The 23,482-nt window shown below is 43.2% G+C and overlaps 1 protein-coding gene across 5 annotated transcripts in view; it reads left to right on the top strand.

The window, feature by feature from the left end:
* Positions 1–1,105: 1,105 nt before the first annotated feature.
* The window catches only part of LOC121289231 (torsin-1A-interacting protein 1-like), a 93,355-nt gene continuing 70,978 nt past the window's right edge, over positions 1,106–23,482 (top strand). Inside the window, exons 1-10 of one of the 5 annotated variants that reach the window (XM_041208453.1) lie at positions 1,106–1,262; positions 3,564–3,662; positions 5,665–5,772; positions 6,297–6,374; positions 8,462–8,569; positions 11,479–11,586; positions 14,367–14,474; positions 17,339–17,440; positions 19,205–19,306; positions 19,830–19,907. In XM_041208453.1, coding sequence (XP_041064387.1) covers positions 1,244–1,262; positions 3,564–3,662; positions 5,665–5,772; positions 6,297–6,374; positions 8,462–8,569; positions 11,479–11,586; positions 14,367–14,474; positions 17,339–17,440; positions 19,205–19,306; positions 19,830–19,907 — 910 coding nt within the window. In that variant the 5' untranslated portion in view covers positions 1,106–1,243. Of the gene's footprint in view, positions 1,263–1,669; positions 1,792–3,563; positions 3,663–5,664; positions 5,773–6,296; positions 6,375–8,461; positions 8,570–11,478; positions 11,588–14,366; positions 14,475–17,338; positions 17,441–19,199; positions 19,307–19,829; positions 19,908–23,482 lie in introns of those variants that run through there. The other 4 variants (XM_041208452.1, XM_041208456.1, XM_041208455.1 and 1 more) reach the window with 4 other exon arrangements.

The raw sequence follows: 23,482 nt of genomic DNA, 5'->3' as shown, positions 1-23,482 counted from the left end.
GTCTGCAAGCATGACCCAGTCCTTCCTGTCATTTGCCATTTCAACACTCCACCCTGCTCTCATGCCCACATGTCCATCCTTGGCCTGCAGTAATGTTCCAGTGAAGCTCAACACAAACTGGAGGAACAGCGCCTCATCTTCTGACTAGGCACTTTACAGCCTTCCGGACTTAACATTGAGTTCAACAACTTCAGACCATGAACTCTCTCCTCCATCCTCATCCCTTTTTGATCCCCTTCTATCAAATATTTATTTTTAAATTTTTATATTTTCCCACCTTTTTCTATTACTATCTTTTAAAATTTATTTCCATTCATTCTTTTATCCCCACCTTTTAGCCTATTTTGATCTTTTTTCCCCACACCGTCCCCTCCCCCAACACCCACCAGGGCCATCTGTCAGTTGCTCATTCTGCTTTCTACTTTTAACGTCACCATTAGCACCTCCTTTACCCAGTATCACCACCATCAACACCCCTTCGACCTTTTGTTTATGACATCTTTGGCAATCTCTCCTTTGCCTCCACCTATCACTGGCCTTCTACCCAGCTTCACCTGTCCCAGCCCCCTTAAACAGTATAAATTTGACCACATTTTTACTTCCCATTAGTTCCAAAGAAGTCATATGGACTCGAAATGTTAATTCTGTCTTTGTCTCCACAGATGCTGTCAGACCTGCTGAGTTTTTCCAGCCATTTTTGATTTTGTAGCAGATTCTAAATTAATGGCAGTGATTGGACAGTGACTGGTCTCTACCTGCCTTTTCCCTAATGTTGTCTGAACTGCGTGTTTTTACCATTTCCTGTTTTTAAAGCAGTTTGTATATGAAGGTTGTTTTTGGATTGTCCCCTCAGCTTCTGCAAGATTTCTTTTAAGTTGGCAAGTGTACAAAAGTTGTATATGGTTCACTGTACATTTCCAGAACTAAATGATTCAGGTGGGAGGTTTGAATCAGATTAGCCTCTGGAACAAGCCTTCGATCCCAATTCAGTTCGGCATGTGTTTGCCCCGAACTGGAGGCTATCGGAAGTACACTCTGCCCCGCAGTCCGTCCCAATACAAGCCTCTCCGCTTTCCCAGGCCATTCTCCGCAAACGTACCCGCAAGTATGCCGGGCGGAAACGAATGGGGCCCGTGCTGCAGACGCGGAAGTCTGCTGGTTAGCGGAAGCGTGCAGGGTTGGAGCAGTGATCGAATGATCACTTTGCGGGTCCGCAAAGATTGGGAGAAGCCTCACTGACACCATGGAACACCAGCAAGAAGGTTGGCTGCTGGGGTTTGGGGGCGGTGAGAGTGAGGGGTAGGTGCTGTTTGCATTGAGTGAGTTTTCAGGAAGTGACTTGAGTTGTCAGGAAGTGACTGAGTTGGTGATGGACTTGTCTGTGACTGCAAAGTAAGCAAAACACAAAACTTCAGTTGCTGGGAATGTGAAACGAACACATAAAAATGCTGGCAAAACTCTGCGGGTCCGGCTTCATTTGTGGAGGGTTGACCTTTCAGGTCTGACATTCAAGAAACATGAGGCGATTCTTTGCAAGGGACAAGTCAGATCAAGAGCATTCGTGAGCCTCATCCTAGTCACTGCAACTCTCAATTTCGAAGCCATTTACGTTGCTTTCTGTGTTTAAGCAACAAGAAACTAGCCCATAAATCAAGATCATTGTGAGCATTGGCATCACTATCTGCATTCACTGTATGTTTTGTATCGCTCTTTGGGAGTTAGGACATACGGAAGGAAGCAAAACCACTTTTCATGACATCTGTAATATAAGAAACCATTTTGTTTACAGCAGTTGAGTATTCTTGGTTAAATGTGGAAAACGTACGCAGACTCTATGATTTATGGATCTGCTGGGTTAGCTGAGTGCAATCAGTTACTACACGCCATTTGTGTGACACAATCTTCGATCTTTTCTCTCAACACATGTGATGTTCGTGGCAAATCTGTCCTATTTTAGCTTGTCTATCCAGAACAGGGATTCTTGACTAGGGGATTGTGAACCTGAAGGGATCCGGGAAAGATTTCAAGGGGTCTGCTATGAATACACTGTACTGTGCCTGCGCACAGGCACATTCACCATCCACACAGTGGTGCTGATGTTTGACTGCTTTCACGGCCTCTACGCACTGTGTGCTGGCATGTTAGCTGCGCCAGAACCAAACAACAGCCCTTGGACGAACAGTTAAAGCAAGTGAGGTTCGCTTCAGTAAATCGGTTCCCTTAAGTTCAGCTGAGGGCAAACGGACACAGATTCTCGGTATCTGGCGCTTTGAGCGGTGGGCAATTGAACCACCCTCACAGCAAGGAGTGGATGATTGGAAAGGATTCAAGGCAATGGTTTATCAGCAAAGAGTGAGGCGCAATGGTGCCTTTCCCCGTAAATGAAGTGATTGATCGTCAGAAACAACCGCAATAAGTCACAAGTGACTCGTTCCGAGTATATAGTTGACAGGTCTCTTGTTGCAACATTTTTTAACTTCAAAAATATTTTTTTTTAAATGTCCATCTGTAATGTTCCCGTGAATAACCTAATGTTCCCAAGTATATGGGGGGTTGTCAACCCTCCAGGGCTGGTCCGGAGTCCCCAGGAATTTAAGACCAATTTCTGGGCCACTGCCGTGTGCAATCCTGGAGAAAAGCTTTGAGATATTGAAAATGGTAAAAAAGCTGTTTGGCTGACAGTCATGCATCATCCAATTGGTAGTCTTTCTTTCCAATTGGCATAAGAAGGCAGTGGGTCACAATGATGGATATGTTGGCCAATCAATAGGTTGAGTGTGTAGGGCAAGTCATAGGAATATACTTAATCACAGTTGGGAACCATACATGTATAACCTCTTGAGGAGGGGAGGAATTCTTGTGCTGTTAAGATACAACATACAAACAAGCAAAAGACTGAGGTTGTTGTGTGATCCATCTTCCCTTTAGGAGATTGTGGGAAACACACTTACACTAAGTGCTGAGACAATCTTTTTCCAAAACTGATGGCCAGGAGATGTGAGAAAGCAGGCAATACTACCTGAGCCATTTTCTGCTCACAGTGGTAGTTTGTGTATGATTGACAACATACGTTGCTGTGAAAAGTCATATATTGACTGGTACAGCAGTCCAGAGCATCACCCAGATTTATGCTTGTCTAGCATAATTACATCTGTTGATACAGAGATCCACACATTTGTAATTTCATCAAATATTTTATTATTTTTTATCTTACAGTGTAATTCGTTGCATGAAATTGTTTGTGGATTGGACACTAATCTCTGCAGAGCACATGGTGGCGAACAATCTTTCACCCTCATGACTTGTTTTCATCAGAATCACTTGCCGATCACATCTTGTACTTTCTGCTTTACATTATTGGACAGATTATCTGTCCAAAATCACCTGATTAGATTTCAGTGTTTAATCGTTCTTTTTCAAAGCTTTTTTTTGTGTGCATCAATGCAAAAATTTCAGTGTTTGAGAAATAGTTTTTACAATAATGAGTGTTTGACACATTTTTGATAAGAGACACGAAGTTTGGAATTAATGCTCTTTGTTCTGAACTGCATTTTTTCTGACAGTCTCAGAATGCAGAACCGAGCAGAGATTTGAGGAGCAGAAAGGAAATGAGCAAGATTCCCAATTCGCTGATGCTGAAAATGGAAGTCAAACCAATGAAGGTAAAAATGGAGAGGAGATGCAGATGAGATTTTTGAGGAATATTTCTTGTGTTTGACAGTGTGGAGAGCTCATTTGCATCCATTTCTTCTTTGGGTAAAAATGCTCTGGTATGCTCGATACACACTCTGTCCCCTCGCCAGATTCCATGTATTCTGCCTGGTAGAAGAATGGTGGGCACACAATTTCCTCTCAGACTTTTGTCCATGTTAATTGAGAGCTGGGAGAAAACCTCACCTCCTGTTCCCTGTCGACCTTGCGCCTCCGACATAACCTCAGCACAATTAAACATACAATTTACCTGAAAGTGCTCGATTTGATGGCAGCATCATTCGCTGGGATTTTAATTTTGTGTGTTTCTGTGCAGAGTTTGAAGCATTTTAGAAACTACATTTACGTTTCCTATTATTGGGCAGCTGTTTAACTGGAGGGTTTCAGACCCAGGAAACTGTTGGTTTGGGATTAGCAATGATTGTACCTAATTGGGTATGTTCTGTTTCTCTCGGAATCCACGAGTGAAAAGGGGTCGAAGGGAACTCTGCAACTTCTACAGTGCACAGAGAGAAGTTGGGATGGTGAGGAAAATCAATATTCTCTATGCTGGACAGAGTGAGAAGCTCATTCACATTCAGTTCTTGACTTTAATGACAGATGCTCGGGCGTCTTCATGCAAACTTTGTTCTTACTGCACATGCCAGTTACTCTCCCCAGTATAAAAATACAGACACACAATTTACTCTGAAGTCACTCTCAAATTCATAACAGAACTGAGAGTTTGGCAGAGCGGGGAGCAGGTCCTTGCCTTCTGTTCCACAACTTCCCTGCCTCCCCATATAACCAGATAGAGGCAGACTTCAGCTGAGTGTAAGTTAATGAATAAATTACCTTTGATTAGTAATGGAAACAAAATTCTTTGGGCTTCTTGTTTTGGCATAATTGCATGAGCACATTTGGAGCTGAACTTTTTAAAGTTGAAAATAATATTGGGAGAGTTAAGGTAGAAGGGATGTGCAGTGGCACTATTCAGCAAAGAGTCAGGTATAACACTAGAACATGATGCAATTACTGAATCTATTTGCCTGGAGTTCAGAATTCAGCAGGTAACTTATTATTGTACTGAATATATTGAAAAGACTGGTAATTATTAGAATAGAGAGAAAAAGCAGATGATTATTGTGAACCTTGAGTATAAGTACGTGTTGGCATCAGAAGTATTCAATGAGACCACACTCAGGCTCCATGCTGTTACGGCAGCCACTTGTGTAGTTCCCATTTTATATTTAATGACAAACCCAATGAAGCAAGCTACAGTCTGAAAATGCTGGAGCCACTTAACTGATTAATGTAGTCTTCCCTTTTGAGGATTGTGGGAAACACAGTTCCTCTGAGGGCTGAGACAATCTTTATCCAAAACTGATGGCCAGGAGATGTGAGAAAGCAGGCAGTACTACTTGTCCCGTTTTCTGCTCACAGTGGTAGTTTGTGTATGGTTGACAACATAACTTGCTGTGAAAAGTCAAGTATTGACTGATTCACAGAATCACAGAATTTTAATGGCACAGAACAGCATCACCCAGATTGATTCTTTCAAGTTGGTTGATGCAGAGCTCCACACATTGTAATTTGATCAAATAATTAAAAAAATTATAAGCAGTGTAATTCATTGCAGGAAACTGTTAGCAGATTGGACACTAATCTCTGCAGAGCACATGGTGGTGAGCAAGCTTTCACCCTCACTACCTGCTCTCATCAGAACCACTTGTCGATCACATCCTGTACACACTTTCTGCTATACATCATTGGACAGGTTATCTGTCCAAAATCACCCGATTAGATTTTAGTGTTTAATGTTCTTTTTCAAAATTTTCTTTTGTGTGCATCATTGCAAAGATTTCAGTGTTTGAGAAATAGTTTTTACAATAATGAGTGTTTGACACATTTTTGATAGGAGACACTAAGTTTGGAATTAATGCTCTTTGTTCTTAACTGCATTTTTTCTGATAGTCTCAGAATGCAGAACTCAGCAGAGATTTGAGGAGCTGAAAGGAAATGAGCAAGAATCCCAATTCCCTGATGGTGAAAATGGAAGTCAAACCGATGAAGGATATCAAGGTAAAAACGGAGAGGAGATGCAGATGAGATTTTTGAGGAATATTTCTTGTGTTCGACAGTGTGGAGAGCTCATTTGCATCCATTTCTTTTTTGGGTAAAAATGCTCTGGTATGCTCGATACACACTCTGTCCCCTCGCCAGATTCCATGTATTCTGCCTAGTAGAAGAATGGTGGGCACATAATTTCCTCTGAGACTTTTGTCCATGTTAATTGAGAGCTGGGAGAAAATCTCACCTCCTGTTCCCTGCCAGCCTTGTGCCCCCGACATTACCGAACAGATCATCACATTTTCCCCGGCACAATTAAACATACAATTTACCTGTAAGCACTCGAGTTGATGGCAGCATCACTTCCTTGTAGTTTATTTTTGTATGTTTCCGTGCAAAACTTTAAGCATTTTTGAAACTACATTTACGATTGCTATTATTGGGCACCTGTTTAACTGGAGGGTTTCAGATCCAGGACCTGTTGGTTTGGGATTAGCAATGATTGTTCCCAACTGCGTATGTTTTGTTTCTCTCAGAATCCACGAATGAGAAGTCTGAAAAGGAGTCGACGGGAACTCTGCAACTTCTACAGTTCACAGAGGGAAGTGAGGATGGTGAGGAAAATCAATATTCTCTATGCTGGACAGAGTGAGAAGCTCATTTACATTCAGTTGTTGACTTTAATGACAGGTGATCGGGCGTCTTCATGCAAATGTTGTTCTTTCTGCACATGCCAGTTACTCCCCCCAGTATAAAAATACAGACACATGATTTACTCTGAAGTCACTCTCAAATTCATAACAAAACTGAGAGTTTGGCAGAGCAGGGAGCAAGTCCTTGCCTTCTGTTCCACAACTTCCCTGCCTCCCCATATAACCAGATAGAGGCAGACTTCAGCTGTGTGTAAGTTAATGCAGAAATTACCTTTGCTTAGTAATGGAAACAAAATTCTTTGGGGCTTCTTGTTTTGGCATAATTGCATGAGCACATTTGGAGCTGAACTTTTTAAAGTTGAAAATAATATTGGGAAAGTTAAGGTAGAAGGGATGTGCAGTGGCACTATTCAGCAAAGAGTCAGGTATAAACTAGAACATGGTGCAGTTACTGAATCTATTTGCCTGGAGTTCAGAATTCAGCAGGTAACTTACTATTGTACTGAATATATTGAAAAGACTGGTAATTATTAGAATAGAGAGAAAAAGCAGATGATTATTGTGAACCTTGAGTATAAGTACGTGTTGGCATCAGAAGTATTCAATGAGACCACACTCAGGCTCCATGCTATTACGGCAGCCACTTGTGTAGTTCCCATTTTATATTTAATGACAAACCCAATGAAGCAAGCTACAGTCTGAAAATGCTGGAGCCACTTAACTGATTAATGTAGTCTTCCCTTTGAGGATTGTGGGAAACACAGTTCCGCTGAGGTCTGAGACAATCTTTATCCAAAACTGATTGCCAGGAGATGTGAGAAAGCAGGCAGTACTACTTGTCCTGATTTCTGCTCACAGTGGTAGTTTGTGTATGGCTGACAACATAACTTGCTGCAATAAGTCATATATTGACTGATTGGTACAGAATCCACAGCATCACCCAGATTGATGCTTTCAAGTTGGTTGATGCAGAGCTCCACACATTGTAACTTGATCAAATATTCTTTTATGTTTCATATAACAGTGTAATTCATTGCAGGAAAATGTTTGCAGATTAGATACTAATCTCTGCAGAGCACATGGTGGTGAGCAATCTTTCACTCTCACTACCTGCTGTCATCAGAACCACTTGTTAATTGCATCCTGTACACTTTACGTTGATCGGGCGGGACGCACCTGACCCAAACACACATGAAATTGCGCGAAATGGTGTCGGGTGAGCATCCCAAGGACTTTGTGCACTTGTGCGATATCTTGCTGGGAAGACATTCTCGATGGTCGGAAGTGCGCCCATCGACAATTAAGCTGCCAGTGAAGCCCATTAAGAAAGCAATTGAAAGTGATTTCTTGTGGCCTGTCCACTTTTACGGTTGGTGGGTGGGCCAGTCGGCCTTTACATTTTTGCTCAAACCTCGATCCAGGGTGGGATGAAATCTCCTTGGGGAAATTAAATAAAAAGAGATATCTGTTTTTTTGAGGTATGGTTTCAGGTACTTGATGGTGCTGCATGGACATATTTTGCAGTATTTTTGTTTTATTTATTCTGTGGAGGTCTGCAGCTCCCTGAGGCAGCTGTCTGCCTTCTGGAAGCTCACAGGACACTGGAAGCGCACACCAGTATCCATGGTGATGTTAGTGCCCACCCTCTGCCCGCCTCAACTGGCAGCACTGAACCATTCACAGTGCGTGGTTCACGCTGGCTGGCCGTTAGTTGGTCAGCCAGTGCAAAATCGCGCTAAGGGGCCAATCGTGGTCGGGGGTCCGTTTCCCATCTGCTCTCGGGCACGCTGATCGCACACATCCAACAAATGAAAAATCCAGTCCACTTTCTGCTGTACATTATTTGACAGAACATCTGTCCAAAATCAGCTGATTGGATTTCAGTGTGTAATTGCCCTTTTTCAGAACCTTGTTTAGTGTGCATCGATGGAAAGATTTCAGTGTTTGAGAAATAGTTTTTACAATTGTGAGTACTTGGCATGTTTTTGATAAACCACACTATGCTTGGAATTAATGCTCTTTGTTCTTAACTGCATTTCTTCTGATAGCCTCAGAATGGAGAAAAGAGCAGAGATTGGAGCAGCTGAAAGGAAATGAGCAAGAATCACAATTCGCTGAAGGTGAAAATGGAAATCAAACCGATGAAGGAACTCAAGGTGAAAATGGAGAGGAGATGCAGATGAGATTTTTGAGGAACATATCTTGTGTTTGACAGAGTGAAGAGCTCACTTGCATCCAATTCTTCTTTGGGCAAAAATGCTCTGGTATGCTCGATACACACTTTGTTCCCTCACCAGATACCATGTATTCTGCCTGGTAGAAGAATGTGAACACACAATTTCCTCTGAGGCTTTTGCCCATGTTAATTGAGAGCTGGGAGAAAACGTCACCTTCTGTTCCCTGTCCGCTGTGCACCCCCAACATTACCAAACAGATCATCACATTTTCCCCAGCACAATTAAGAACACAGTTCACCTGGAAGTTCTTAATTTGATGCAGCATCACTTCCTGGGAGTTCCTTCTCGTGTGTTTCTGTGCAAAGCTTTCAGCATTTTAGAAACCAGATTTACAGTTCTAATTGTTGGGCACCTGTTTAAAGAAAGGATTTTGGACGCAGGAATCTTTTTGTTTGGAATTAAGAATCACTCTTCCTGACTATATCTTCTGTTTATCTCCGAATCCACAAGTGAAAAATGTAATAAGAGGTTGCTAGCAAACTTATAACGTCCATAATGCAGAAAGGGGACAAAATTAGCTCAGGATGAAAATGGTGAAAATAATATTGATCAGGTCCAGGGGAGTTGGAGTGGGAGTGTTAATCAAAGAGAAATATTGGAAAAAAGGGGGATTGGAAAGGGGGTGGGGATGAAGGAGAGAGTTCATTATCTATCATTGTTGAACTTAATATTCAGTCCGGAAGGCTGTAAAGTGCCTAGTCGGAAGATGAGGTGCTGTTCCTCCAGTTTGCGTTGAGCTTCACTGGAACATTGCAGCAGGCCAAGGACGGACATGTGGGCATGAGAGCAGGGTGAGTGTTGAAATGGCAAGCGACAGGGAGGGCTGGGTCATGCTTGCTGACAGACTGAAGGTGTTCCGCAAAGTGGTCATCCAGTCTGCGTTTAGTCTCTCTCATGTAGAGGAAACCACATTAGGAACAGCGAATGCAATAGACTAAATTGAGGGAAGTGCAAGTGAAATGCTGCTTCACTTGAAAGGAGTGTTTGGGCCCTTGGGCGGTGTAAAGGGGAAGTAAAGGGGCAGGTGGTGCATCTTCTGCGGTTGAATGGGGAGGTGCCGTGGGAGGGGGTTGAGGTGTAGGGGGTGATGGAGGAGTGGACCAGGTTGTCCTGGAGGGAACGATCCCTGCGGAATGCCGCCGGGGGGTGAAGGGAAGATGTGTTTGGTGGTGGCATCATGCTGGAGTTGGTGGAAATGGCGGAGGATGATCCTTTGAATGTGGAGGCTGGTGGGGTGATGAGTGAGGACAAGGGGGGCCCTATCACGGTTCTGGGAGGGAGAGGAAGGTGTGAGGGCAGCTGTGTGGGAGATGGGCCGGACACGGTTGAGGGCCCTGTCAACCACCATGGGTGGAAAACCTTTGGCCTTCTGTATTGAGTTCAACAATTTTAGATCATGAGCTCTCTCCACCATCCCCACCCCCTTTCTGATCCGCCTTTTTTTCAATAATTTATATAGATTTTTCTTTTTCCACCTATTTCCATTATTTTTAAATGTATTTCCATCCATGGATAATGTTTTATCTCTACATTTTAGCCTATTTCGACCCCTTCCCCCCACCCCACCCCCACTAGGGTTATCTGTACCTTGCTGGTCCTGCTTTGTACCCTTAATGTCACCTATTAGCACATTCCTTAGATAATATCACCACCTTCAACACCTCTTTGTCCTTTTGACTATGACATCTTTTGGCTATCTTCCACCTATCACTGGCCCTGTATCCAGCTCTCCCTGTCCACACACACCCCCCCCCCCCCCCCCCCCCCCCACCCCACCACCAACCAGCTTATACTTCACCTCTTTTCTATTTTTCTTTAGTTCTGTTGAAGAGTCAAACAGACTCGAAACATTAACTGTGTTCCTCTCCGTAGATGCTGTCAGACCTGCTGAGTTTTTCCAGGTATTTTTATTAATCAAGAGTCCTGACCAGCACTAAAACATGATATAATCGAAGTCAACAGGTAACTACTATTGTAATAAATGTACATTCCAGACAGGTGAATATGAAGAACGAGGAAGAGCAGTTGATGTTCACAAGCTTCATTATCATTAGAAGCTTTCAGTTAGGTCACATAGGGCTCCATGTTGATACGGCAGCCACTTGTGATAGTTCCCTATTGTAGTTTGTGAAAAACCCAATGAAGCAAGGTACAGTGAAAATGTTTGAGCCACTCAACTGATCAATGTAGTCCTCCTTTGGAGGATTGTGGGAAACACACTTACTCTGAGGTCTGAGACAACCTTTTTCCAAAACTGATGGCTCGGAGATATGAGAAAGCAGGCAGTACTACCTAACCCGCTTTCTGCCTTCAGCGGTTGTTTGTGAATGAAGTACAACATAAGTTGCTATAAAAAGTTATATATTGAGTGATTGGTACAGCAATTCACAGCATCACCCAGACTGATGCTTTCACATCTGTTGATGCAGAGCTCCACACATTGTAGTTTGATCAAATAATTTTAAAAAAAATTATAAGCAGTGTAATTCATTGCAGGAAACTGTTAGCAGATTGGACACTAATCTCTGCAGAGCACATGGTAGTGAGCAACCTTTCACCCTCACTACCTGCTCTCATCAGAACCACTTGTCAATCACATCCTGTACACACTTTCTGCTATACATCATTGGACAGATCATCTGTCCAAAATCACCTGATTAGATTTCAGTGTTTAATTGTTGTTTTTCAAAACTTTCTGTGTATGAATGCAAAGATTTCAGTATTTGAGAAATAGTTTTTACAATAATGAGTGTTTGACACATTTTTTGATAAGAGACACAAAGTTTGGAATTAATGCTCTTTGTTCTGAACTGCATTTTTTCTGATAGCCTCAGAATGCAGAACTGAGCAGAGATTTGAGAAGCAGAAAGGAAATGAGCAAGAATCCCAATTCGCTGATGATGAAAATGAAAATCAAACCGATGAAAGAAATGAAGGTAAAAATGGAGAGGAGATGCAGATGAGATTTTTGAGGGATATTTCTTGTGTTCAACTGCGTGGAAATCCCAAATGCATCCATTTCTTCTTTGGGCAAAAATGCCCTGGTATGCTCGATACACACTCTGTTCCCTCACTAGATTCCATGTATTCTGCCTGGTAGAAGAATGGTGGGCACACAATTTCCTCTGAGACTTTTGTCCATGTTAATTGAGTTGGGAGAAAACCTCACCTCCTGTTCCCTGTCGACCTTGCGCCTCCAGCATTACCAGAGCATCACATTTACCTCAGCACAATTAAACATAAAATTTACCTAAAAGCGCTTGATTTGATGGCAGCATCACTCGCTGGGAGTTTCATTTTGTGTTCCTGTGCAGAGCTTAAAGCATTTTAGAAACTACATTCACGATTCCTATTATTGGGCAGCTGTTTGAATGGAGGGTTTCAGATCTAGGAAACTGTTGGTTTGGGATTAGCAATGATTGTTTCCAATTGCGTATGTTCTGCTTCACTCAGAATCCCCGAGTGAAACGAGTGAAAAGGGGTCGATGGGAACTCTGCAACTTCTACAGTGCACAGAGGGTAGTCGGGATGATGAGGAAAATCAATATTCTCTATGCTGGACAGAGTGCGAAGCTCATTTACATTCAGTTCTCGACTTTAATGACAGATGCTCAGGCGTCTTCATGCAAACTTTGTTCTTTCTGCACATGCCAGTTACTCTCCCCAGTATCAAAATACTCAAATTTACTCTGAAGTCACTCTCCAATTCATAACAGAACTGAGAGTTTGGCAGAGCGGGGAGCAGGTCCTTGCCTTCTGTTCCACAACTTCCCTGCCTCCTCAATAACGAGATAGAGGCAGATTTCTGCTGTGTGTAAGTTAATGCGTAAATTACCTTTGCTTAGTAATGGAAACAAAATTCTTTGGGGCTCCTTGCTTTGGCATAATTGCATTAACACGTTTGGAGCTGAACTTTTTAAACTTGAAAATAATATTGGAGAAGTTAAGGTAAAAGGAGTGTGCAGTGGCACTGTTAAGCAAAGAGATGCGTACAGCACTAGAACATGGTGCAATTACTGATTCTAGTTCAAAACAAAAACAGAATTACCTGGAAAAACTCAGCAGGTCTGGCATGACCCTACCTGTGGAAGGGTCATGAGGACTCGAAACGTCAACTCTTTTCTTCTCCGCCGATGCTGCCAGACCTGCTGAGTTTTTCCAGGTAATTCTGTTTTTGTTTTGGATTTCCAGCATCCGCAGTTTTTTGTTTTTTATCTACTGAATCTAGTTGCCAGGAGTTCAGAATTCAGCCAGTAACTTAGTATTGTACTGAATATATTTTAAAGACTGGCAATTATTAGGATAGAGAGAGAGAGAGACAGCAGATGATTATTGTGAAACTTGAGTATAAGTACCTGTTTGCATCAGAAGCTTTCAATGAGATCACACTCAGGCTCCATACTAATACGGCAGCCACTTGTGATATTCCCCAATGAAGCAAGGTACAGTCTGAAAATGCTGGAGCCACTTAACTGATTAATGCAGTCTTCCCTTTTGAGGTTTGTGGGAAACGCAGTTCCTCTGAGGTCTGAGACAATCTTTGTCCAAAACTGATGGCCAGGAGATGTGAGAAAGCAGGCCGTGCTACCTGACCCATTTTCTGCTTACAGTGGTAGTTTGTGTATGGTTGGCAACATAACTTGCTGTGAAAAGTCATATATTGACTGATTGGTACAGCAATTCACAGCATCACCCACATAGTTGTCTTCAAGTTGGTTGATGCAGAGCTCCACACATTGTAAATCGATCAAGTATTCTTTTATATTTCATGTTACAGTGTAATTCATTGCAGGAAATTGTTTGCAGATTGGACACTAATCTCCGCAGAGCACATGGTAGTGAGCAACCTTTCACTCTCACTACCTGCTGTCATCAGAACCACTTGTCAATCACATCCTGTCAACACTGACCAGAACTTTACATTGATCAGGCAGGCATTTGCCTGACCCAAACGCACATGAAATTGCACGAAATGGCGTCGGGCGAGCATCCCAAGGTTCTCGCGCACTGGCGTGATATCTCGCCGTGTGCCTACCGACAATTAAACTGGCAATGAAGTCCATTAAGGAAGCAACTGAAAGTGATTTCTTGTGGCCTGGCCATTTTTACGTTTGGTGGATGGGCCAGTTGGCCAGGTGGCCTTTACATTCTTGCTGAAACCTCGATCCCGGGCGGGATGAAATCACCTTGGTGAAATAAAATGATGAGTTATCTGAGGACTTTTTTTTTTCTGAGGTATGGTTTCAGGTGGTTAATTGTGCTGCATGGACATATTTTGCAGCATTTTTGTTGTTTGGCGTATTCTGTGGAGGGCTGCAACTCCCTGAGGCAGCTGTCTGCCTTCCGGGAGCTTACTGGAAGCACTCACCAGCACGCGTGGTGACGTTGGCCCCTGCCCTCTGCCCACCCTGACTGGCTGTGCTGAACCTTTCTCAGCACGTAGTTCACGCTGGCTGGCTGTAATTGGTCAGCTAGTGCGAAATCGTGGTCAGGGGCAATCGTGGTCGGGCACACCAATCGCGCGCATCCAACAAGCGAAAAATTCAGGCCACTTTCTGCTGTACATTATTCGACAGATCATCTATCCAAAATCAGCTGATTAGATTTTAGTGTGTGAGAAATAGTTTTACAATTGTGAGTGCTTGGCATGTTTTTGATAAATGACACTATGTTTGGAATTAATGCTCTTTGTTGTGAACTGCATTTCTTCTGATAGGCTCAGAATGCAGAACTGAGCAGAGATTTGAGGAGCAGAAAGGAAACAAGCAAGCATCCCAATTCACTGAGGGTGACAATGGAAGTCAAGCCGATGAAGAAAATCAAGGTAAAAATGGAGAGCAGATGCAGATGAGATTTTTGAGATATATTTCTTGAGTTTGACAGAGTGATAGCTCATTTGCGTCCATTTTCTCTTTAGGCCAAAATGCCCTAGTATGCTCAATACACACTGTTCCCATACCAGATGCCATGTACTCCGCCTGATAGAAGAATGTGGGCACACAATTTCCTCTCAGACTTTTCTCCATGTTAAATGAGAGCTGGGAGAAAACCTGACCTCCTGTTCCCCGCTGGCCTTGCACACCCGACATTACCAAACATCACATTTTCCCCGGCACAATTAAGAACACAGTTCATCTGAAAGTTCTCAATTTGATGCAACATCACTTCCTGGGAGTTCCTTTTTGTCTGTTTCTGTGCAAAGCTCTCAGCATTTTAGAAACTACATTTATGGTTCCAATTGTTGGGCACCTGCTTAAAGAGAGAATTCGGACCCAGAAATCTTTTTGTTTGGAATTAGGAATCACTGTTCCTGACTGTTCATCTCCGATTCCAGTGAAAAATGTAATAAGAGGTTGATAGGAATTTTGCAATATCCACAGTGCAGAAAGGGTACAAAATTAACTCAGGATGAAAAGAAAAATCATGCTGAAAATGGTGAAAATAATATTGATCAGGTCCAGGGGAGTTGGAGTGGGAGTGTTAATCAAAGAGTCCTGACCAGCACTAAAACATGATACAATCGATTTTAGTGGGTAACTACTATTGTAATAGATGTACATTCCAGACTGGTGAATATGAGGAACGAGGAAGAGCAGTTGATGTTCACAAGCTTCAGTATCACTAGAAGCTTTCAGTTAGGTCACGTACAGGCTCCATGTTGATACGCAGCCAATTGTGATAGTTCCCTGTTGTATTTAGTGATAAAGCCAATGAAGCAATGTACTGTCTGAAAATGTTTGAGCCACTCAACTGATCCGTGCAGTCTTCCGTTTGGAGGATTGTGGGAAACACATTTACTCTGAGGTCTGAGACAACCTTTTTCCAAAACTGATGGCTTGGAGATATGAGAAAGCAGGCAGTGCTACCTAACCCGCTTTTTGCCTTCAGTGGTGGTTTGTGTATAATGGACAACATAAGTTGCTGTGAAAAGTCATATATTGACTGGTACAGCAATCCACAGCATCAGCCAGATTGATGCTTTCATGTCTGTTGATGCAGAGCTCCACACATTGTAATTTGATCAAACATTAATTAGTTTTTGTATTACAAGCAGTGTAATTCATTGCTGGAAATTGTTTGCAGATTGGACACTAATCTCTGCAGAGCATATGGTGGTGAGCAACCTTTCACTCTCACTACCTACTCTCATCAGAACCGCTTGTGGATCACATCCTGTACACACTTTCTGCTATACATTATTTGGACAGATCATCTGTCCAAAACACCTGATTAGATTTCAGTGTGTAATTGTTCTTTTTCAAGACTTTATTTTCTGTGCATCGATGCAAAGTTTTCATTAAAATAGGAATAGTTTTTACAATAATGAGTGTTTGGCACCTTTTTGGTAAGAGACTCTGGGTGGAATCATCCCAGATTTGCACTAAGTGCAGTCTCGGGTGGAAAAAACTATGTTTTACCCGCCAGCTGCAATGGTGGCTTTGCATGCTGTATCATTCCAAACCTGTCGCATTAATTATGCATTCCTAGGAAACACGCCGTTTCGATGGTGGGCGGCTCTGATTTGCCTGCCATGCCGTCAGCTCACCGCTTCATCACGCCAGGTGGCATATTTAAATTATTGCTGCGCACACACCTAGTGATTCCAGCCCAGAACTGCTGCAAAGAAGACATGGCCCTAAAAGGCTAGAAGACCAAGTTTTGTGACGCTTCCCTCGAGCACCTTTTCAACACCGTGGATGCCCGCTGTGATGTCCCCTAAGCTCGATTTGGCCGCTGGAGGGCAGCAAAATTACCACTCCGGCTTGGTAGACGATGGCAATGATGATCAGTGCCAATGCTGCACAGAAGAGGTTGGCCATCCAATGCAGATATAGGATGACCGATCTCATACGTGCCGCCATGATAAGTTAACCATCTCATCACTCTAAACTCACACACTCAAGCCCATCACACATTCAATGGCATCTTACTCACTGCCAGCTCAACAGACATCACTACCCATTCTCACACACATATCCTCACATGTCCATCTGGCCTCATCACTTGTGGAGACTGCCTCCTCAGCCCTTACCATTTTGAGGCCCTTTGCACAGATCAACATGCTCCCCCACAAACACCCTGGGAAACCCTCCTTCCCCAGTACAGCTCTAGTCCTGCAGCCTCTTCCCTTGCCTGAGGCCATTTCTCCCCTTTCTCTAAGCAAGCCATAGCCCTGCAGCTGTTGAAAAACCACTTACGCCGTATGGTTGGTTTGGTAGGTAGAGACCTGCAGGTGAGTCCCCCTAAAAGTAATGTGGTACTCTCTGTGAAGCCTGGCACTGATGATTGCAAGTGCTATCTGAAGCAAGATAGACAAACTTTGAAGTACCTCCTGAAGCACGCCTTATGTATGCTGTTGTGAAAAACGCAGCGTGTTTTGCTGCCGAGATGGGAAGATGATCCAGCATGGGGAAATGATTCTGGTGGGCTGGCCTTATAAGGATATGCAGGTGTATTACAATGAGGTTCTCAACGTCCAATGGCGGGAAATGTGGCCTGCCATCGACCAGTTGAGCAGACAATCGCAAACTGGTTTCACGACATTGTGAAACCAATTTTTGGCCCTCTCGCCATATTGTCTACTCATGTCACTGAACATACTTGATGCCAACGGCAGGGAAAATTCTGCCCACTACGTTTGTAATTAATGCTCTTTATTCATAACTGCATTTCTTCTGATTGTCTCAGAATACAGAAATGAGCAGAGATTTGAGGAGCAGAAAGGAAATGAGCAAGAATCGCAATTCTCTGAGGGTGAAAATGGAAGTCAAACCGGTGAAGAAAATCAAAGTAAAAATGGAGAGGAGAGGCAGATGAGATTTTTGAAAAATATTTCCTGTGTTCAACAGAGTAGTAGCTAATTTGCATCCATTTCTTCTTTAGGCAAAAATGCTTGGGTAATCTCAATACACATACTGGTCCCTCACCAGCTGCCGTGTGTTCTGCCCAGTAGAAGAATGTGGGCACACAATTTCCTCTGAGACGTTTGTCCATGTTAATTGAAAGCTGGGGGAAAACCTCATCTCCTGTTCCCTGTCGGCCGTGCACCCCCGACATTGCCAAACAGATCATCACATTTTCCCCAGCACAAATACAAGTACAATTTATCTGAAAGTGCTCGATATGATGCAGCATAACTTCCTGGGATTTTCTTTATGTATGTTCCTGTGCAAAGCTTTCAGCACTATAGAAACTACATTTATGATTGCAATAAGAAACATAGAAAATAGGAGCAGGAGTAGGCCGTTCGGCCCTTCGAGCCTGCTCCGCCATTCATTATAATCATGGCTGATCATCCAATTCAATAGCCTGCTCCTGCTTTCTCCCCATATCCTTTGACCCCTTTCACCCCAAAAGCTACAATGTTTTGGCCTCAACTACTTTCTGTGATAGCAAATTCCACAGGCTCACCACTCTCTGGGTGAAGAAATTTCCCCTCATCTCAGTTCTAAATGGTCTACCCCGTATTGTCAGACTGTGACTTCTGATTCTGGACTCCCCCACCATCGGGAACATCCTTCCTAAATCTACCCCATCTAGTCCTGTTAGAATTTTATAAGTTTCTATGAGATCCCCCCTCATTCTTCTGAACTCCAGCGAATATAATCCTAACCAACTCAATCTTTCCTCATATGTCAGTCCTGCCATCCCAGGAATCAGTTTGGTAAACCTTTGCTGCACTCCCTCTATAGCAAGAACATCCTTCCTCAGATAAGGCGACCAAAACTACACACAATATTCCAAGTGTGGTCTCACCCAGGCCCTGTATAATTGCAGCAAGGCATCCCTGCTCCTGTGCTTGAATCCTCTCGCTATGAAGGCCAACATACCATTTGCCTTCTTTACTGCTTGCTGCATCTGCATGCTTACCTTCAGCTACTGGTGTACGAGGACACCCAGGTCTCGTTGCACATTCCCCTCTCTCAATTTATAGCCATTCAGAGAATAATCTGCCTTCCTGTTTTTGCTACCAAAGTGGATAACCTCACATTTCTCCTTGTTATACTGCATCTCAGGGGGAAAATGCGTCAAGAAAATAAGTTTGATCTTGGGTGTGAAATGGTGGGGCCGCCTACATCAGAAACCCCCTAATGACTTGGGGCACCCTCCCATTATGGCTTGGTGACCTCTGGATATCACCCCCCCCCCCCGCAACCTGATCTAGTCCCCTGACCGATCGCCCCCCTGACCACCCCCTCAGATGTTTCCTACCCTCCCTGCCCTGAAACCCCTGCCACTTAACCTGTCTCCTGGTTCCAGGGATGCAGTGCCAGGCAGCTTCCTACAGTGCCACTTCCAACCACTGCAGCACTGTGTATGGAGTGATTGGTGAGTTGCCAGCCAATCAAATTGGCCTGCAGCTCTCCAAGGCGGGACCTCCTCCCGAGTGAGGGGCAAAAGTCCTGTCTTATGCCAATCAACACTTGTTAGAGCGTAAAATGGCATCGGGGCTGCTGGCACATCCTCTTGATTCTTCGGATCTTTAAATTTCAGGCCACTATGTTTGGAATTAATGCTGTTTGTCCTTAACTGCGTTTCTCCTGATTGTCTCAGAATGCAGAACTGAGCAGAGATTTGAGGAGCAAAAAGGAAATGAGCAAGAATCCCAATTCACTGAGGGTGAAAATGGAAGTCAAACCATTGCAAAAAATCAAGGTAAAAATGGAGAGGAGATGCAGATGAGATTTTTGAGAACTATTTCCTGTGTTCGAAAGAGTGGATAGCTCATTTGCGTTCATTCCTTCTTTAGGCAAGAATTCTCAGTTATGCTCGATACACACTCTGTTCCCTTACCAGCTGCTGTGTGTTCTGCCTGGTAGAAGAATGTGGGCATACAATTTCCTCTGAAACTTTTGTCCATGTTAATTGAGAGCTGGGAGAAAACCTCACTTCCTGTTCCCTGTCGGCGGTGCAGCCCTGACATTACCAAACAGATCATCACATTTTCCCCGGCACAACTAAACACACAATTTACCTGAAAGTGCTCGATATGATGCAGCATCACTGCCTGGGGTTTTCTTTTTCTATGTTTCTGTGCAAAGCTTTCAGTGTTTTAGAAACTTCATTAATGTTTGCAATTGTTGGGCACCTGTTTAAATGGAGGATTTCAGACTCAAGAATCTGTTGGTGTGGAATGAGCAATGATTGTTCCTAACTGCGTATGTTCTGTTGCCTTCAGAATCCATGAGTGAAAAGGGTGAAAAGGGGTTGATGAGAACTCTGCAATCTCCACAGTGCACAGAGTGTGCTCAGGATGGTGAGGAAAATCAATATTCTCTCTGTTGGACAGAGTATGAAGCTCATTTACATTGACTTTAATGACAGGTGTTCGGGTGCCTTCATACAAACTTTGTTCTTTCTGCACATGCCAGTTACTCTTCCCAGTATAAGAATACAGACACGTGATTTACTCTGAAATCTTTCTCAAAGTCATAACAAAACAGTTTGGCAGAGCAGGGAGCAAGTTCTTGCCTTCTGTTCTACAACTTCCCTGGCTCCCCATATAACCAGATAGAGGCGGATTTCAGCTGTGTGCACATTAATTCACAAATTACCTTGGTAAGTAAGAGGCACAAAATGCTCTGGGGCTTCTTGCTTTGGTATAACTGCATTAGTGCATTTGTGACTCATACTCAGGCAAAACCTGGAGCTGAGCTTTTTAAAGTTGCAAATAATATTGGGAAGGTTAAAGTAAAATCAAAGTGCAATGGTAGTGTTAATCCCATCCCGTACATCACTAAAACACGTTGCAATTGCTGCATCTAGTTGCCTGGAGTTCAGAATTCGGCAGGTAACTACTATTGTACTGAATGTATTTTATAGATTGCTAATTATTAGGATAGAGGGAGAGCAAATGATTATTGTGAACCTACAGTACACAACACAGTACCTTGTTGGCATCATTAGCTTTCAATGAGATCGCACTCAGGCTCCATGCTGATACGGCAGTCACTTGTAATAGTTCCCTGTTGCATTTAGTGACAAACCCAATGAAGCAAGGTACAGTCTGAAAATGCTGGAGCCACTTAACTGATCAATGCAGTCTTCCCTTGAGAGAGTTGTGGGAAATGCACTTATTCTGATGTCTGAGAATGGACATATAAAAAAGTAACTGTTGAAAATTAATGTGATCCCGTTTGCCATGAAAAACAAAACAGCAATAAAGCAGTATAGTAACATTCAGTGTATAATTATTAAGATTAATGTATTATAGATCAACATATAATACATCATATAAATATGAACACCTGTGTTTTATATATTTTGTAAAAATCTCATCATTTTATGTACTTGTGTTGGCCTCAGCCTCCATTTTCCTTGGTAACGGAAGACTCACCCTCTCACCCCATCACCCCCATGCACACATTGTAATCTGCTTCTCTCCTTCCACCACACAACCACACACACTCCTCTTCCCACCTGCTCCCCACTTTCACTCAGCAGCTCCTCTTCCCAAACCCTCTTCCCCATGCACACCTTCAGTCACTCAGCAGCCCGTTTTCCCAAACTCCCTCCTCACCACTCAAACACTTAGTAAGAATTCCCTCTTCCCAATCCCCAATTCACCTCCCCCGCCACCCAGACTCCACTTCTATCCCTCTCCCGTCTGCTGAACTCGAGCTCCGCTACTGTCTCCTCCTCCTACCCCCTCACTTGCTGAATCCCAAAGCTATTCCTAGCAGCCAGCTGGAGAGTGCGTCTTCCGGTATGGAGGACAGCAGCTGGGTTGGGGCAGGTGTGAGGCTATGTAGCAGCACACCCTGGATTGCTCCTTGCCTTGTAATTGGCCAGGATTTTCCAGGCTTTCTGAGACTCTCTCGTCTCGGCTTTAGTAGCGGTGGCAGCGGCTGAGGGGAGGCGGAGATCGGGAAAAAAATTAAAATGACAGAATTCCATGGTACAATTCTGCCAAATTGTGGAAATTTCTCATCGCTGAAATATTCTTGGGGCTCGGAATTTTGGTATTATAGCATAAGCAGTGTTATGACTATGGCTAAGGCAGGGTTTGGAGCTGAACATTTCAAGTTAAAATATCAAGGAGCAATCAAATACAAGTGAGGAGATTTGGCAATAATAAATGGAGTACTAAAATATGGGACGATTCAAGGGATGGTGGAACAGTGGTATCTATGTTCAGTCTCACTACCTGCTAGCTTCAGAAGCTCTCAATTGAAGCACATTCTATAATCATGGCCTCCAGTGTGGTACTGTACATATAATCTATCTGAGAGCACTTGATCAGCATTAATGACAGGCAGATTTTTATGAGTCTGTGCAAAGATTTGAGGATTGGTAACTACTTGTTTGCAATTAACATTGATTGTTCTTAGCTTCATCAAGTGCTAGGCATTGACTATCTCCAATAGTGAATCTAACCATTTACGCATGATATTCATTACCATTGCTGAATCTCCACCATCAATACCCTATGGCTTAGTGTTGACCAGAAACTTAACTGGACCAGGCAAACAAATACTGTGGCAAAAGAACAGGTGAAAGGGTGAGAATTCTGTGTAACTTACCTCTTGACTCCCCAAAAGCCTGTACACCCTCTCTAAGCACAAGTCAGGAGTGTGATGGAATATTCTCCACTTGCTGGATGAGTGCAACTGCAACAAAACTCAAGAAGCTCAACATCATGCAAAATAAAGCAGCCTGCTTGATTGCTATCCCATCCACCACCTTAAACATTCACTCGCTACACCACTGGTGCACAGTGGCAACAGATGCACTGCACAACTGGCTAAAGCTGCTTTGACATCATCTTCCAAACCCATGACCTCTGCCACCTAGAAGAAGGGAAGTAGACATATGGAACACCATCACCTGCAAGTTCCCCTCACATCAAACACCATCCTGATTCAGATATATATTGCCATTTCTTCATTGCCCTTGGTCAAAATCTTGGAACTCTCCCCTGAACAGCACTGTTGGACTTGCACCACATGGACTGCAGCTCTTCAAGAAGGCAGCTCACCACCACCTACTCAAGGGCAGTCAGGGATGAGCAATAAATGCTAGCCTGCCAGTGATACCCACATCCAATGAATGAATTTAAAAAGTAAATATTCTTGTTTCACATAAGTCACCCAGGCAATAAATGGAAATACCTTGAGAAACCATCTGGAAATCTGCAAGAGTCTCAGATTACTGATGTGCCAAACTTACATCAACTTGAACAAGATAAATATGGTGAGAAAATACAAGCTTTTGAGAGCAATCACTGATACCTGGGTTTCCATTTTTCCTGTCAGGTGCCTTTTGCTGATGATGCCGGCAAGGTTGAGCTTTCGGGCAATGATGGTGTGCCCAAACTCATACGAAGGAGTTGGACTGTTGACTTAGATCTGCATGTGCTATATAATTAGACAAATGGAAAATTAAAATATAAATAGTAACAGAAAGCAGTAATATTTTATTATTATAGTTTATTTTTGCACAGTATTGACCATATTTGGAGCACTGTGTACATTTCTGGTCACCATATTATATCTAGATATTGAAGCACTTGAGAGGGTGCAAGAAAGATTTACAAGGATGATACCAGAACTGCGAGGTTTGCCTATTAAGAAAGGATGAACAGACTGCCTCTCTGTTCTCTTTGAATGAATAGGCTAGAGGTCTTTAAGATTGGGAAAGATTTTGATATAGTAGCCACAGAAACAGTGTTTCCACTTGTGGAGAAGAACAAAACTAGAATCATCAATCAACAGAAGATAGTCACCAAGAAAACAAATGGGGAATTCGGAAGAAACTCCTTTGCCCAGAAAGTGGTGAGAATGTGGAACCTAGTACTACAGGCAGTCATTAAGGTGAATAGTTTGGATGCAT

This window comes from Carcharodon carcharias, chromosome 16 (assembly GCF_017639515.1).
Source record: "Carcharodon carcharias isolate sCarCar2 chromosome 16, sCarCar2.pri, whole genome shotgun sequence".
In the NCBI taxonomy this organism is placed as follows: Eukaryota; Metazoa; Chordata; class Chondrichthyes; order Lamniformes; family Lamnidae; genus Carcharodon; species Carcharodon carcharias.
The sequence above is the reverse complement of the archived record's forward strand: the minus strand, read 5'-3'. Positions and strand labels throughout refer to the sequence as shown.